The sequence below is a fragment of the Rhamphochromis sp. 'chilingali' genome (genome assembly GCF_963969265.1).
Source record: "Rhamphochromis sp. 'chilingali' genome assembly, chromosome: 22".
Classification (NCBI taxonomy): domain Eukaryota; kingdom Metazoa; phylum Chordata; class Actinopteri; order Cichliformes; family Cichlidae; genus Rhamphochromis; species Rhamphochromis sp. 'chilingali'.
In genome coordinates, this window is record NC_137950.1 from 13362583 (window position 1) to 13377000 (window position 14418).

The following is a 14418-nucleotide window of genomic DNA, read 5'->3' on the forward strand; positions in this document are numbered from 1 at the left end:
TTTTAAACACGACATTTAATTAAAACTGTTGCTTTCTGGTCAGATAACAGTCTCAACCAAAGATTAAAAAAAATTGGCGTGGTAGGACTCTAGATTTCGACCCAGATTAAAATAATGATCACCATTATCATGCAGTCAAGGGCGTGTTTACTCTGTGTTTTTGAACGTTTGCTTCGCTCTTGAATGCAGCGCACTACCCTTCAGAAACCTATTGGTTGTGTTTAAAGAAAGGCGGGACTTGGATGTAGGATGTATTGTATGATTGGATAGGTGCTGCGTGACTATATCGGAAGTTGATCCCTCATGTTCTGTGCGCATATTTGATATCCAAAATATGGAAGAAATTAATGGTAAGTCGAAGTTACCGGCGAACAAAAGTATTCGCAGATACCTGCAGTTTTTAATTATCATATATTTTGTGTATTGTCATGCTAGGAGACGGTAGTTGACGGTTAATTTAGCCAATTAACTACCAGAAGCTAACTGACCGTTTCAGATTATGTTTGACTGTCGTTTGCTAAGGATTAACCACCGTGTCGTTCAATACTCAGTAAAAGGCCTTCATCGCCTTAGAAAAGTGAAGTTTGTAATAAACATGTATAATTATATAGTTACTGTGCACTGTAACGACAGTAACTTGATGCTGAACTTGTGAACTGGGCTCGTGCCCTCCGCACTATCTAAAACCTGTTTCCAGATTAGGTAGAGTGTCTCATAGCTTGTTTAAATTTAAACTAATAAAGCCTTAATTTATTAGTTTTTTTCTGCTTTTTAAATCAGATGGAAACTTGGGCCAGGTCCGACACGTTGTGTTGGTTCTGTCAGGGAAAGGAGGAGTGGGAAAGAGCACCATCACCACAGAGCTGGCGCTGGCCCTGAAGCATGCTGGGAAGAAGGTGAGCTTAGTTCATGTCAAGATATGCCACCATGTAGGGCTGTGCGATATGACCAAAATCTCATATCCCGATATAAGACATCTATCGTCCCGATAACGATATAAATCACAAAAATGTAACATTTTCTGTAAATTCTGTGAATCTCGGGCAGCTCCATCTTGCGGGAAGTGTTTCCAGCTGCGCGTCATGTAGCTGGAGTCCAGTGTTTTAACCGATGCATGAAACTATACATTTTTAGACACAAGTTGTAACAGCCACCGTTTTCTTTGTGAGTGTTTATTACACGGAGTGCTGTGGGGAAAAGCCTGTTCTAACGTTTGAGTCTAAGGTTTATTTTTTAGCACCTGGCGGCTCTTTTTTACTTCTCATCCGTAAATAATCTGCTCTTTCACGTGATTCAGTTTATTTTGAAAAGTCTCAACAGGATCTTGAGCTTTATTGTGAAAGGTTTATGTGGAAGATAAACAAGCGGACACGCGATGGTGTTACCGTCATTGTTGCTAACCACAACGCATAAAAACAGGGGCTTGTCCGTCCATAGTGTGGTTATATTAAATATAAGAGAAAGAGAGAACTTTAATAAAGCCACTACAGTGACCATCAAAACATGAAAAAATATTACCGTAAACAGTTTATTTTGCGACACCACGAAACAAAGGATAGCATAAAATGAAACGACATATGTTTTTATATCGTCATCCGATATCGTTACATCGAACAGCCCTACCACCATGCTGTTATATTACAACACATTATAATGCTTAATTGGATTCATTATGTTTTTTAAATGGAGAAATCACCCATCAGTGTTACTGTTTTGTTTTGCTATGCCTGACTATGTTCATACAAATGGGAAGCTCATTCAGGAACTTCTGGTTTAATCAGGTTGGCATCCTCGACGTTGACCTCTGTGGGCCAAGCATTCCTCGTATGCTGAGTATGGGCCGGCCCGACGTGCACCAGTGTGACTCGGGTTGGGTGCCGGTATACACTGACACCCAGAAGAGCTTGGCCCTTATGTCTATTGGCTTTCTATTGGAGGACCCAGATGAAGCTGTGGTGTGGAGGGGTCCCAAGAAAAACGGTATCTGCTAGACTACTAATCTGAAAGGCTTGAACTGTACAAGACCTGTGAAGGTGCTCTTCAAGACATCCTTTGAGGTCTTGAAGAGCACCACAAACAAGCACCCTGTGCTTCCCAAGAATCTCCAACCCTGTGTGCATTCACAGTACTAAGTTTAAGTAATTGTGCAATGTGACTGTTTGCATCACCAGCCCAGTGTTTGAAGACTTTGCTGTTGAGCTCAAGTTTGTTCTACCATTCATCCTATCCATGTCTGCATGTGCTTTACCCACAGCTTTGATTGGTCAGTTTGTGTCAGATGTAGCTTGGGGAGAGCTGGATGTGCTGCTGGTGGACACACCGCCCGGGACATCAGATGAGCATTTGGCCGTACTGGAAAACCTTAAGAAGCACAGAGTGGATGGAGCCATTTTGGTCACCACCCCTCAGGTACATATCAGAATGAGGCAAGAAAAAACACACGTTTTGTATAGTAAGGTAAATAAGAACACTGGCCATCACTGCACCTCTCTTGTGTAGTATTTTCTGCAAAGACCAAAATATGTTGTCATATATTCCTTTTATTGGGGTCATTATTACAGACAGAACTGCTGGACCACCTAATGCATGCTAATAAAAACACTCTTTTATGAATGACACTCAAAGTAAGTTGGTCATGTATTTTCTTACAGGCAGTATCTACAGGTGATGTGAGAAGAGAGATCACCTTCTGCAAGAAGACAGGTGTACGGATCCTGGGGATCGTAGAGAACATGAGTGGATTTGTTTGTCCACACTGCTCTGTGAGTGAGCCTTTATGCTGCTGTTTATTTGTTCTACTGAAATATACAACTTATCAGACACTGTGCTCCTTTTAATATGTCCCCAGTTATTTACTCACCAAACTATGTTTATTTAGCACTCTTCTAGTCTTATCTCCGTTCTTTGGTTCTCCATTTAGAATAACCTGATTTTATTTTAATCATTACCTTTTTCGTTTTTTTTTAAGGAGTGCAGCAATGTATTCTCAAAGGGTGGTGGTGAAGAGTTGGCCAAAACGACTGGGTCTGTGTTTCTAGGTGAGAGTCACAGCAGTGAATTACTTGTAATGCTAGCATGCAGCCACAAGGTGTCTCAGTACACTAGCAGGAAGTGTCACTCCTGACCCACCAGTCATGATTCTGGGGGTTTTCCATCACTTCCATGCTGCTTAAAGTCTATGCAGACACTTTGTTCAAAAGAATGATGCATAACTGATCAGTAGGTGTCACTCAGATGAATAGATAATTCAATAATTTCTCCTGACTGCATAACCACTTTGTGTGAAAATCAATAATGCAGATCGATCAGCTCACCAGTGGCATTGAGTCGCCAGCTTTAGCCAGCACACAAAACTATAGCACATTTCATCAATGACTAATTTGAGTTGCACTACTAACAGAGGATGCTGGGATGTGTATTAAGAGTTAACCTCATGTGGGATCAGTCATCTCTTTTCACTCATTTCAGGTTGTGTGCCATTGGATCCTCTTCTCAGCGCCAGTATAGAGGAGGGCAGAGACTTCACACAGTCATTTCCTGACAGTGCCACCTTCAGTGCCATTAGCAGTATTTCTCAGACTTTGCTCAACAGCCTACAAACTGACTGAGACAGATTTTGCATAGTTGTGCTGTGAAAACTACATGAGAAGTGTTGACTTCCTTTGTTTAGTTCCAGCCTTATGTAACCATTTACTGATCATGCTGGTAGTGTCCGTTATCTCTGCTGCACAGCAGACTTTGTGCATATGTCTGCTGAAGCTGCACTTGTTGTGGTTTGAAGATTGTCGGCTCTGAGCGCGGAACAAAACAAAGATAACTGTTAACAACTCAGCTGACCTTTCTTTGTATGTTGGTCTGTAATACGATGGTAAGCTGTGCTGCCCAAGAGAGGCTTTAAACGACAATAAAATATGGAGTACTGAAAACGCTACAGTCTGTGTGTTTGGACGCAAGTCAAATCTAAGTTGGAATCTTTAATTCAATTGTGAAAACATTCACGTCGACACATCAGGATAAATTCAATACCAGTGACAATACAGGTTTGTCGATTGGTGCTTCGGTAAAATGCGTCAGCAGCAGTACCATTTTCAGAAAACAAGACTCCAGATCAAATTGGTCAAGTCCATGTAGGAAACTAGGTCGAATTTTGCATACTAATCTCCCTGTTACATCCTACAACACATCTCCCAAACACCATTTAACCCTCATTTTTTGCAATGATATTATTTAAATCTGATATCATAAGTCTTGATTCTTGATCTGGATCATAATCTTCTGAAATCAGCCTGTGCTTCAGGTTCATATTCCAACAGCAACAAAACACTAAAACCCATGCAGGATTCTTACGGCTGGAATGTGGAAGAGATGAAGTACATCCACGGATGAGGGGAGGAGAAGGGGGCAGGTGAATAAGATGGAGAGGAGATGAAATGTGGAAATTACACTTGTGAGACCCCAACACAGGGCACACACACTTTTAATGCAAACAGCAGTACTACAGGAAAAACACTGAAGTTTGAGAATGTTCGCAATGATTAGAATACAGCTACACATAAAACTCCCACTCCACCAGCAACATACTAAAGGCAATCTTAATTATTAAACCAAGAATTACGTCCAGAGGAATTCCAACCACTTATCACGATTAACCCACAGTGCATTAAATCTATCTATATAGATATTTATATGTCTATATATTTATATATGTATATATCCTGGGGAATTAAGAGACTTTTGCTGCATTAAACAGTTCAAAGAACAATTTCTTATAAATAAAATCAGTGGAAAAAGAAAAAAAAAAATTTTTTTTAGTCCATACACATTTCTTTTTACAAATAGATCCTCAAGATTAATGCAGAAACTGTGTCAACTCCCAGGCTGATATGGGAGGAGAGGGAAAAAAAGAAAAGCTGTACGGCCCTTTGGTCAGCTCTCTAAGACCAGAGGCCAAGCTGGCCTCAAAGCCTGAAATAAGTGGAGGGAGAAAAGGAATCTTCATCATACAGTTGTTTTTAAACACACCCACACACCCACACACAAGACAGACAAATCACTACATTGCGCATTTACAAGTTGACTATCAAATTGGGACGACTGTACACATTGTTGAGATAAGACCATATTTATGGAGCCATTTTAATTTATTTTTACCCCTCCTGCATCACTTCTTTCATCTTGCGTGCCAAAATCCCCCGCCCAAACCCGTTCCTCTCTCTTTTTAACCTTTTGTTGAGAGGATTAGAGCAACAATGAGCCCATAGAGACCCAAGACCTCAGCAAAAATCAAAATGAGGATCATGCCCACGAAAAGCCTTGGCTGCTGAGCGGTGCCCCTCACGCCCGCGTCGCCGACAATGCCGATCGCAAAACCTGCTGCCAGTCCGCTGAGGCCCACACTCAGCCCAGCTCCGAGTTGGAGGAAACTCCTGCACAGAGAGAGACACAGACAGTGGTTAGCACAAAGATGTTGCTTTAACCTTTGAAGTTGACACAAATCAGAGCATCTTCAAGACTAATGTGACTAATCACAGCCTGTCCTTCGATACAAGTCTAGTGACCCGAAAAGCTGATATTTCTTTTACAAGCTGTAACCAATGCAACATTTTATTCAATCACCAACATGTTCATTTGATTCTTCCCCCCAGTTACTGAGTCATACTGTTGAATCTCAGTTCAACAGTATGACTCATTCCCCATTTTTTCAATTAACAGACTTTCCTTATAGCAAGGGACTCGATAGCCCAGGCAAACACTCAGAGCAGCTAAAAGTCTGATGATACTGAGTAAAAGTCATTCTGAAATTTAAAAAAACAAAAACAAAAAAAAAACCAAAGTAGATCATGTGGTGTTCATCTCCAGATCATTATACCTTTCCATTGTGTAGTAACAAAAACAAACAAACAAAAAAAACAAACAAATCATGTGCGTTACTCAGTGAAGTGCGTAAAAAAAAAAAAAACCCACAACACTTTTACTTCTTTAAAAAAAAAAAAAAAAAAAAAAAAAAAAAAAAAAAAAAAAGCAGTTTCAATAGCTTATTACTTTTTCTGGTAAAGCTCCCTGTATATGGCCATACTGCACACTGCCCATACTGTCAGGCATTACACAGAATAAATGAATTAAGATAGAAATCAAGGATGTTTGGAACAAATATTTCTTAATATTTATAATAAATATGGAGTGTGAATAATTGTCCGTCTTGATCAGTTATCCCCGCAACAGATTGGCGACCGTGAAACAGGTTGCTACGGAAAAATGTGATATCCGACCTGCCAGCGAATGACTGCTGGCTGGTGATAGGTGAAACAGGCTTACAGTGCTGGACTGAAAACTTGCTTGTGATTGATTTGGTTGCTAGCAGGTTGTCGTGGTTGCCCAAGGTTCAGATGGAAGAGGCTGACTTCTCTCCAAACCAACTACTTTCCAAGTGGTAGTAAGGCTGAAAAGTGTGAAAGAAACCAAAAACGTCTGCACTTGTTCAAGTTTTACCACCACTTGGCTCCTGGTTGGCAACTGTTTGCAGAGAAGTCTGAGTTGTTCATGAAATTATTGGAAAATGCAGCAACCAAAGCAATCATAAGGTGGTTTTTGGTGCAAATGGCCTTTTTCACCTAGTGCCTGCCAGCAATTGCTTACCAACTGATTGAAATTTTATATATTTTTATACATATATCTCGTCTTTATACTTGTGTGACTTGGCCTTAGATAATGAGGGACTTGACACTTTTTCTTTGCCCTGTTCACCATCCCAGAACTCATTATTTTGAGCGAGATTGGAAGAACGTCCTTTAATGATTGAATATTCCAAATTAGAGTACACACAATGAAATTCAAATTGTCTAAAAGCAGAACTGGACGGTCAGTCTTTCAGAAAGAAAAAGAAAAATTGCAAATTGTGCATCTATAGAAAATAATTTGTCAGGCGAACTCACTTGTAAAGAGACTGCTTCTCTGCAGTGTTGTTGGCAATCAGCACTGCTACTACCAGGCCGTAAATTGCTATGATACCCGCCATGACCACAGGGATGATTGACTTCATGATGAGCTCTGGCCTCATCACAGACATGGCAGCAATACCTGTACCGCTCTTGGCTGTGCCATAGGCTGCTCCCAAGGCTGTAAGGAATGACAGAAATGATAACGAGTTAGATAAATAAAAACACAGCAAACTAGAGCACATAAACTACAATGCACAGGTCACAATGGGCTGGTAGACAGATGACTGAACCCAGAAGGCAGAGCTGAATAATGAAGCAGAAGCGAAACAGGAGATGGAGCAACGACACAGCTGTTAGTTTCTGTTCCCTTTAAAAATCCAACATGGCTCTACTTGGGAAATTTTCCCCTTCAAATTGAAACCAATGAAAACATTTTCTACAAATACAGATTTAGACAATTAAATATGTATTCTCATTCAACCAATGTTATTTCAGAATTAGGCTGCAGAGCTGTATATATCACACTCTGAAGAACTTTGGGCTTCAGTACACACACAAAACTGCAGTGTGAATACATATTTATTCACAACCCTGCAACATCTGCTGTGTAACATCTTTAGCCTGTCAGGCTGTAAAGTAATGGGGGACGTAGAGAACAAAAAGCTTCACCAGCAAATTTAGCTCTGCTGATCTGTGACTTACAACGGCACCGTCTGCGTCACACACAATCAAGTCTGACGGCAGGAGCAGAGTAAAAGAAAAATCAATAGTTGCCCGTTTCGAAATTAGAAAAGCATAGTATAAACAAATATAGAAGAAAAGACATCCATTAACAACAAGTCATAATTCTGCCTGACAAAAAAGGTCAATGTGGCTCATTTCTCAATATACAAACAAAAGGCTGAAAGAGGGTCGAGAATCAGAGAGGCTGGTTTGACAAGGTTTCCTCTGTCAAAGGTGTGTGCACATTAATGCAAACCTGTTCATTCACTTCAAAGCAAACAGCTCAAAGCTCTGACCACACACTGCTTACATTCTGTATGGGCCACCATTTTGGCTATAAACACATTCACATTTTTATTGGGAAATTTTCAGTTTTCACAAATTCAACAATATTGCTCAATACAGCCTTTGCACTCAAATTTTGTTACCAAGCTGGCAAATCCCATGTAACAAAATATTTGAGAATACGGGGGAAAAAAAAAAAAAAAAAAAAAAAGTGTAAATCTGTAACCTCTCATTTATGAGGCCACTATGATCTTAAGCTGACCTTGTCATATCAGTGGTGTAAAAACCAATGCCCTGACAATGTCATTTTCTTGGCTCTCTGTAGCCAACACGCAGATGATGATTAAATCTGAAAAGTCTCTTGTGAGATCATCCTTGGAGACAGCCTGGTAAACACAGCCCGAGGTGTCCTGCACTGTGTAGAGCCTGGAGAGATGGCTTTCTGGTCAGTTTAAATAAAACTAGCTGCGAGGATATCTGGCAAACAGATCTAGAGACAGACAGGAAGGAGATTCAGGCCAATCCACAAATGTGCACATGGCAGCCAGCCCACACCCCCCTCACTACTTATATTGATTTAACATCAGACTGATGATATCACTAGAGGTTAAATCACTCCTGCTCATCTACTCAGATGTGTCTTTGTATGACTGGGCATTGTTTTTTGTGAGAATTGCAAGAACCAAAAGAAGTGAGAAAAAGAGTTTTACTTTTCATTTTGACTTTGGAGGTGCCAAACTTTCAGCCGGGGGTGTAAATGCTTTAAATTAGACGTGACACTGACCGAAGTGCTTCAATATAAAAACTGATTGAGACAGCAGCGATGTTTAAAGCATTTTCCCCAAAAGAAAACTATTATATTGATAAACCAAATGACTACAGGGCAATATGCTAACACACTTCAGCCTTCGTCTATTTAAAAGTTTAGAAAAATTCAGCCGTCCATCATCAGTGAGTGTAATACATTACAGTCAGTAATATAATCCCTCGACTATTCTTTCTTGGTCTATTAGGCCTTACTCAAGCGTGACAGGTGAGCGCTGATAAACATTCTTATTCTGTCCTGATGATTAAAAGTTTGATGTGTGGCAGAATGGTTTCTACAGTGGTGTGGAAGAAAAACCTCTGGATTTTAATCCTAATCCCCGCAGCGTAGGTAAAGAGCTTTTCCTCCTTTCCACCCACAGAATATTTTATGTATGGGATGCCCTTATGACGTCTTATTCTGTCAGAGCAGGAGGTGCCTGCAGCTAGAGATGATCTTGCATGCGAAATGCCTACGCAGCGGACAGCCCATCCGTCTGCCATGAATGCAGATAAATGAGGAAGCACTGGTTTTGAGGAAAGAAAAGAAATTCAACATGAAACTGCAATTTCTTCATTCGAAAACCGTTAACCAGTCTTAGAAAACAGGACTTCTAGCTGCAACGTGGAAAGGAAAAGATGCTGGTTGTGAAAACTAAGACTTGGCCTGACCGATATATTGCATCAGAAGCTTGAGGGGGATGTCTAGAACCTATATGTGCCATCACCAATCATCTCTCAACACGGAAGACAGAGAAATAACGCAAATGTTAATTAAAGGTCAAGTAACTAAAAATCACTTTCTAAAAATGATTAGGCAGAAAAAAGAAAAATAAGCTTTGCAGGAAATCGAAAATTTACTGCAGCGCAAGAGAAGCAGTTTTTCAAGCAATGAACATGCATCAACCCCACAATCAGTAGGTTTGTCAATCAGGATATAAATCTACATTTTATTTTTATTGGTTCTGCAGAGAGAAAAGGTGCTGTGGTGATTCATGAAGGAGGAGAAACAGAAAGAATGCTGCCACAGGAGAAGTGCTACTTGTCCCACAGATTGTAACACCCTGAGTGTATCACCTGTTCTTAGCTAAAGATCACTAAAACAATTCATTATCACCTGACACCACTGCTGCAACTCACAGCATGTGACAGCAGGACGCCAAGTGCCGCTATTAAAAACCAAGGCATCCACTTATTTCAGCAGATACGTTCAAACATTTTAAAATATTCTATTGTAAGAATCTTTAGCCAACCCCTTAAAGTACGACATGTTGAGAATAAACTTAAATGGCAGCCACTATTTTAGAGCTCATGTACACTGCAGTGATTGATGTCACAGAAGCACAGGCAACAATTCCTGTTAATGAAACCACAGAACAATTAGACTGCTCAAAGCTGAAGCTCGATTCATAAAAAGTCCCCATTTTCATGCAAGCACGAGCCCCCTTTCTTCTCTGCAGTGTCCCACTTGTTACTCTTTCACCATCACAGACTTAAAAATAATAATAAGTATTCTAACATGGGGCAATTACATATAACACATGATTAATCGCTGGGCATTATTACTTATTACTTGCACTCACTATATCATATTTGAATCTGAATTGCTGCAGCTCATGAAATCTCATGATGAGGTCTGAAAATGCCAATTTTTCACAGATCTTGTGATGTCTTGAAAAAAGGTATCAACAAGATAAATATGACAGAGCTCCCTCATGCCTGGAGTTACAACTCTGTAAATTGGTCAATTAGTGGCTTGGTGGTTTAACTGTTGCAGCATGATTGTAAACTTTGTCAATGTGAAATTATTTTTGAAGTGTGGAAAAACATTACTGCCATTACACCAAATTAAAGGAAGAGAAGTATTAAATTAGGAAATAGTCCATAAAACAACTGTGACCTGTAATAAAAAAAACAAGCAGGTATCAAAGTTCACTTTTTATATTACTTCCCACTTTCCATCTTAAAGCCCTGAAACCAGTCCTGTTGAAACTAGTTAACAATGACTTGATATTTAAAACAATTCCCTGCTGACTTCTTAACTTTAACATCCTGAAGTTAACGTGTAAGAAGATAAATACCCAGATGGCATTTCCGAGTCAGAAGGCTCATCATGTGATAATCATGTGATCTTGTGTCATTCCTTACACCAATAAGGAAGTTAACCAGCTGATCCTGGTTTCCAGTGCTCAGTTGTAAGAAAGAGGTTTTCAACCAACCAGTAATTTCGATAACACGCTACAAACAAAACTCAAACCGTTTATGTAGAGCGAAAAAACTCGAGCTTTACGAGTTTCACTTTCTAAAATTGCGTCCTTTCTTAATACAACTCCTACAACTTATTACTCAACACCCTTGTAGCCTTAATGCAGCAGGGTGGCATTTTAGAGGAAAGTGGCAATCAACCCAACATGCCTAAAAGAAGCACCCTAACAAAAGGCTGTGTTACGAGTGAACCATATTACAACTCAGTCTCATAATACTACTTTATTTGAATAGAGTATTGGCACGATCGTATATGTTCGCATCCCTTCCTCTCTCGTGCCTTTTGCTTTAGACAAAACAGGCTAACGCCAGAGCTAACTTTTGTAGTCGTCATCAGCTAGTCAACTAGCTTTGACTAGTCCTCGCAGTCTCATGATGAAGCGGGAAGGCTAGCTGTGACAATTGTATTCACAAAGAAATACAAACTAAAAATTAGCAAGTTGGGAACACGCCAACAATCACTGGCTGCACCAGCGAAGTCTAAATAAACGACTGCTCGAGATTAGCTTTGCCACGATAGCGGACGGCCCTCACACTTAGCTCGGAAAGAAGTACTATGGCTGAGATCGCCGCGTTGGGACACATGCACACACACACACAAAAAGGATTAAGCTGCAAAAGAAAACTGCACCACTGGTTAAATAATAATTGATATATGAAATATAATCCTTTTATAATTACCGCTGAACACCATCGCCGCAGAGGCACCCATCGCTGAGAAGAACGGGGCGTACTCGGGGCCTTCGGAAGACGACATTCTTTCTCACGTTTTACGGTATAAAAAAAAAATAAACTAAATATACAAAATTAATTATATCTGGTGTGTCAAAAAGCGCACTTCACGAAACCTGTCGAAGGCCACGGAATTGAAATGCTGAAGCGACTATACTAAGGAACCTTCTTGTCGCCTAACCTAACAGTGTAAACGAAACAGTCACGACTCCTGCGATAAATACCCGGCGCAGCAGTACAAAATGGCGAAGCGGAAAATATCACCTGACTGGTCGTACGGACAAAACCTATCACTGACAGGGTGAGAGGGGGGCGCAGTAAAAAAAAAAAAAGGTTAATGATTTACTGTTCGACACAGACTGTTTACGAAAGAAAATGTACGGGTTTAAAGCGATGTTTTAATGACGTAGTCTGAGCAAAAACAGCGTTTTTGTTCTTTCTTTTCACCTTTTATTTTAAAGGTCACCCCTATTGTGCTTCACTTTGGTATGCTCCGCTGCAGGCTTTCCCTTTGATATCTACATTTAATTCACCCTTCTGAAGAATGAGGACGAAATGATGAGTGAAAGCAATAGATATCTTATTTATTATTTTCTACACCTTGCACCCGGGCTAGGGCCATTTAGTGGAAGGTGGTTTGCAGTCAGGTGTGATATGCAGCAATGTACCACATAACAGTGGGAGAATCCCCATTTCACTGAGATTAAGAAAGAGGAAGGGGTCATGAGAGCTCGCACCCCGAGTTAGAGATGAAGAATGTCTGCATGTGTGACTCAGAGAAAGCTTGTGCAGTCCCCATGCCTCCTCCTCTTCTCCCATCTATTCCTCTTACCCTGCTCACTCTGCATTGCCTAGTCAAGTCAGCACTACATGCAGGCCCCCTCCCCCAGTGCTACTGTAATAGCCTCATGATTCGTGATGCCATTTCTCCACAAGGACCACAGGCCTCCTTCCTTTCGATCACTTTAACTGGCCAGTATCTTAGTAAATCAGGGGTATAAAACAAGAACAGAACATTTGGAGATGGGGATGGTGTGTGTGTTTGTGTGTGTGGTGATGCTGGTAGCAAAACGGTCACTATGAATGAAATGACTTTCATTTCTGTTTTCTCTTTTTCTGGTCCTTGACTGAACACTCATTGATCCGGGTGGGGGGGTGAAGAGAGAGGTGTGTAGCATTTCAGCTGAGACTGGATTATAGTGTTCATACTCAGAGCCTATTTAATAGCATGTAATGTGATAGTCTACATACCTACTTCATTGATTCCTGTTTGTTTTGAGTAAATGGTAATGACTGTGTTGTAAGGAGAGCATACGCTATAATTTATTGGCTGATCTCTGGAATTACTTTTAAGGAAGGGAAAGAGGGAACTGTGAGAAGTTCTCACAAGGGCATCATGAAAGGCACGTTTGCTACAAAGTGTCAGTGCACACTGTCATCCTTTAGCTTTCAGTGATTCTGCTCAGTTCCACACATGTTATATGTCATAGATAATGTAAAATTTTCCCTTTACATAACAACACTGAGATACCCAGTGTCTAAATTTACATAAGAAACAGAAATCCTCGACATCATTTTAAACACACACACACACCCCAGTACCAGCTCCTGCAATATTCAGTCATTGAATCAGATCAGTACTCGTTGGGACCTCCTCAGCCTGTGTTTTAACCCACCCACTCACTAAGCCAAGTGGCAGGGGTGGCGGTCAAGGAAAAGACCAGTCTCAGTGTACTGTTAAACACTTAAGCATCTTATTCCTCGAGGCTAAGAAGCATGGTTTTTCAAGGAGATGCGCCAGACCAGCATCCAAAGGAGCAGCTAAATATAGCCGTGCATGTGCGATTAGGAGAGTGTGAATCCTGAATGGAGAGCACAGCCTTGGTGAGACAGAGTCAATTCCACTTACTGTAAAAGAAGGAATTACTCCACTCCTTCGCCATTTAAGCTGCTGCATCTCTGCAGATACATTACAGCGAGGCGCGCACACACACACACTGCAAATCAGTTTGCGCTTTTTTAATTTATATGACTGCACTGACATTGATCGCTTGCACATTGACATGCCAAATAAAATGTCTGATAAATAACCAGGTGTATCAGTTTCCACAGCTGTGAGTTGGTAGGTATGCATGATTCAAATACAGCAGGCTCGGTTTCTCTGTTAGGTTTGATTGAAATGTGGCATGGATTTCTATGAATTGAATTCTGCAGCGCAGCTCACTACCAAGATATATTCATAACTATATCTGACTCATATCTGCTGAATATTTTCCAGTCATGCAGCGTCAGTGTCAGCTTCCACAAAAGAGAGACATGCACAAGACAGCCAAACGAAAATAGACGTGGTGCGTGTGTCTGAGCAATTTACTTGTCATTCTTAGTAGTTTAAAGCTGGAGCTTTACTACAGATTTATATGCAATTTGCAAGAATTTAATTTCTGCTAATTAGGGTGTCAGTTGTGGTTTTAATATCACAGATTTCTCTGTGGGTTTGAGGTGCTTTGAAGGCTTACAACCCCCTCCCAAAAAAACTCAATCCCTATGTGATATGGCTTTCAGTATACACTTGTATAACTTTGCAGTCCCTTTGGGAAAAGGCTAACTGAAAGTAACCGCTGGGAGTACAGAGCAAACACAAGACAATGTGTGGTCAGCTGACCGTAAAGGC

General features: G+C 40.6%; 2 protein-coding genes across 2 annotated transcripts; one reads left to right on the plus strand and one right to left on the minus strand.

The window, feature by feature from the left end:
• The first annotated feature begins 219 nt into the window (after positions 1-219).
• On the plus strand, positions 220-4334 carry nubp2 (nucleotide binding protein 2 (MinD homolog, E. coli)). The gene is made up of 7 exons (XM_080872527.1): positions 220-350; positions 781-896; positions 1782-1980; positions 2255-2409; positions 2652-2762; positions 2969-3038; positions 3469-4334. Exons 1-7 carry the CDS (start codon positions 335-337, stop codon positions 3606-3608), a joined length of 807 nt encoding a protein of 268 aa, XP_080728653.1. The 5' UTR covers positions 220-334; the 3' UTR covers positions 3609-4334.
• A 99-nt stretch (positions 4335-4433) lies between these two features.
• Positions 4434-11984, minus strand: atp6v0cb (ATPase H+ transporting V0 subunit cb). The gene is made up of 3 exons (XM_080872528.1): positions 11697-11984; positions 6933-7116; positions 4434-5426 (listed from the first exon to the last, which is right to left on the minus strand). Exons 1-3 carry the CDS (start codon positions 11770-11772, stop codon positions 5219-5221), a joined length of 468 nt encoding a protein of 155 aa, XP_080728654.1. The 5' UTR covers positions 11773-11984; the 3' UTR covers positions 4434-5218.
• Between the last annotated feature and the right edge of the window lie 2434 nt (positions 11985-14418).

Bases quoted from the DNA above. Each gene is read 5' to 3' on its own strand.
- nubp2 (XM_080872527.1), top strand. The intron at 2,763-2,968 runs GTGAGTGAGCCT...TTTTTTTTTAAG, and splicing joins TTGTTTGTCCACACTGCTCT to GAGTGCAGCAATGTATTCTC. The intron at 3,039-3,468 runs GTGAGAGTCACA...CACTCATTTCAG, and splicing joins GACTGGGTCTGTGTTTCTAG to GTTGTGTGCCATTGGATCCT.
- atp6v0cb (XM_080872528.1), bottom strand. From the start codon at position 11,772: ATGTCGTCTTCCGAAGGCCCCGAGTACGCCCCGTTCTTCTCAGCGATG. The intron at 7,117-11,696 runs GTAATTATAAAA...CATTCCTTACAG, and splicing joins TGCGGCGATGGTGTTCAGCG to CCTTGGGAGCAGCCTATGGC. The intron at 5,427-6,932 runs GTGAGTTCGCCT...CTCTCTGTGCAG, and splicing joins GAGAAGCAGTCTCTTTACAA to GAGTTTCCTCCAACTCGGAG.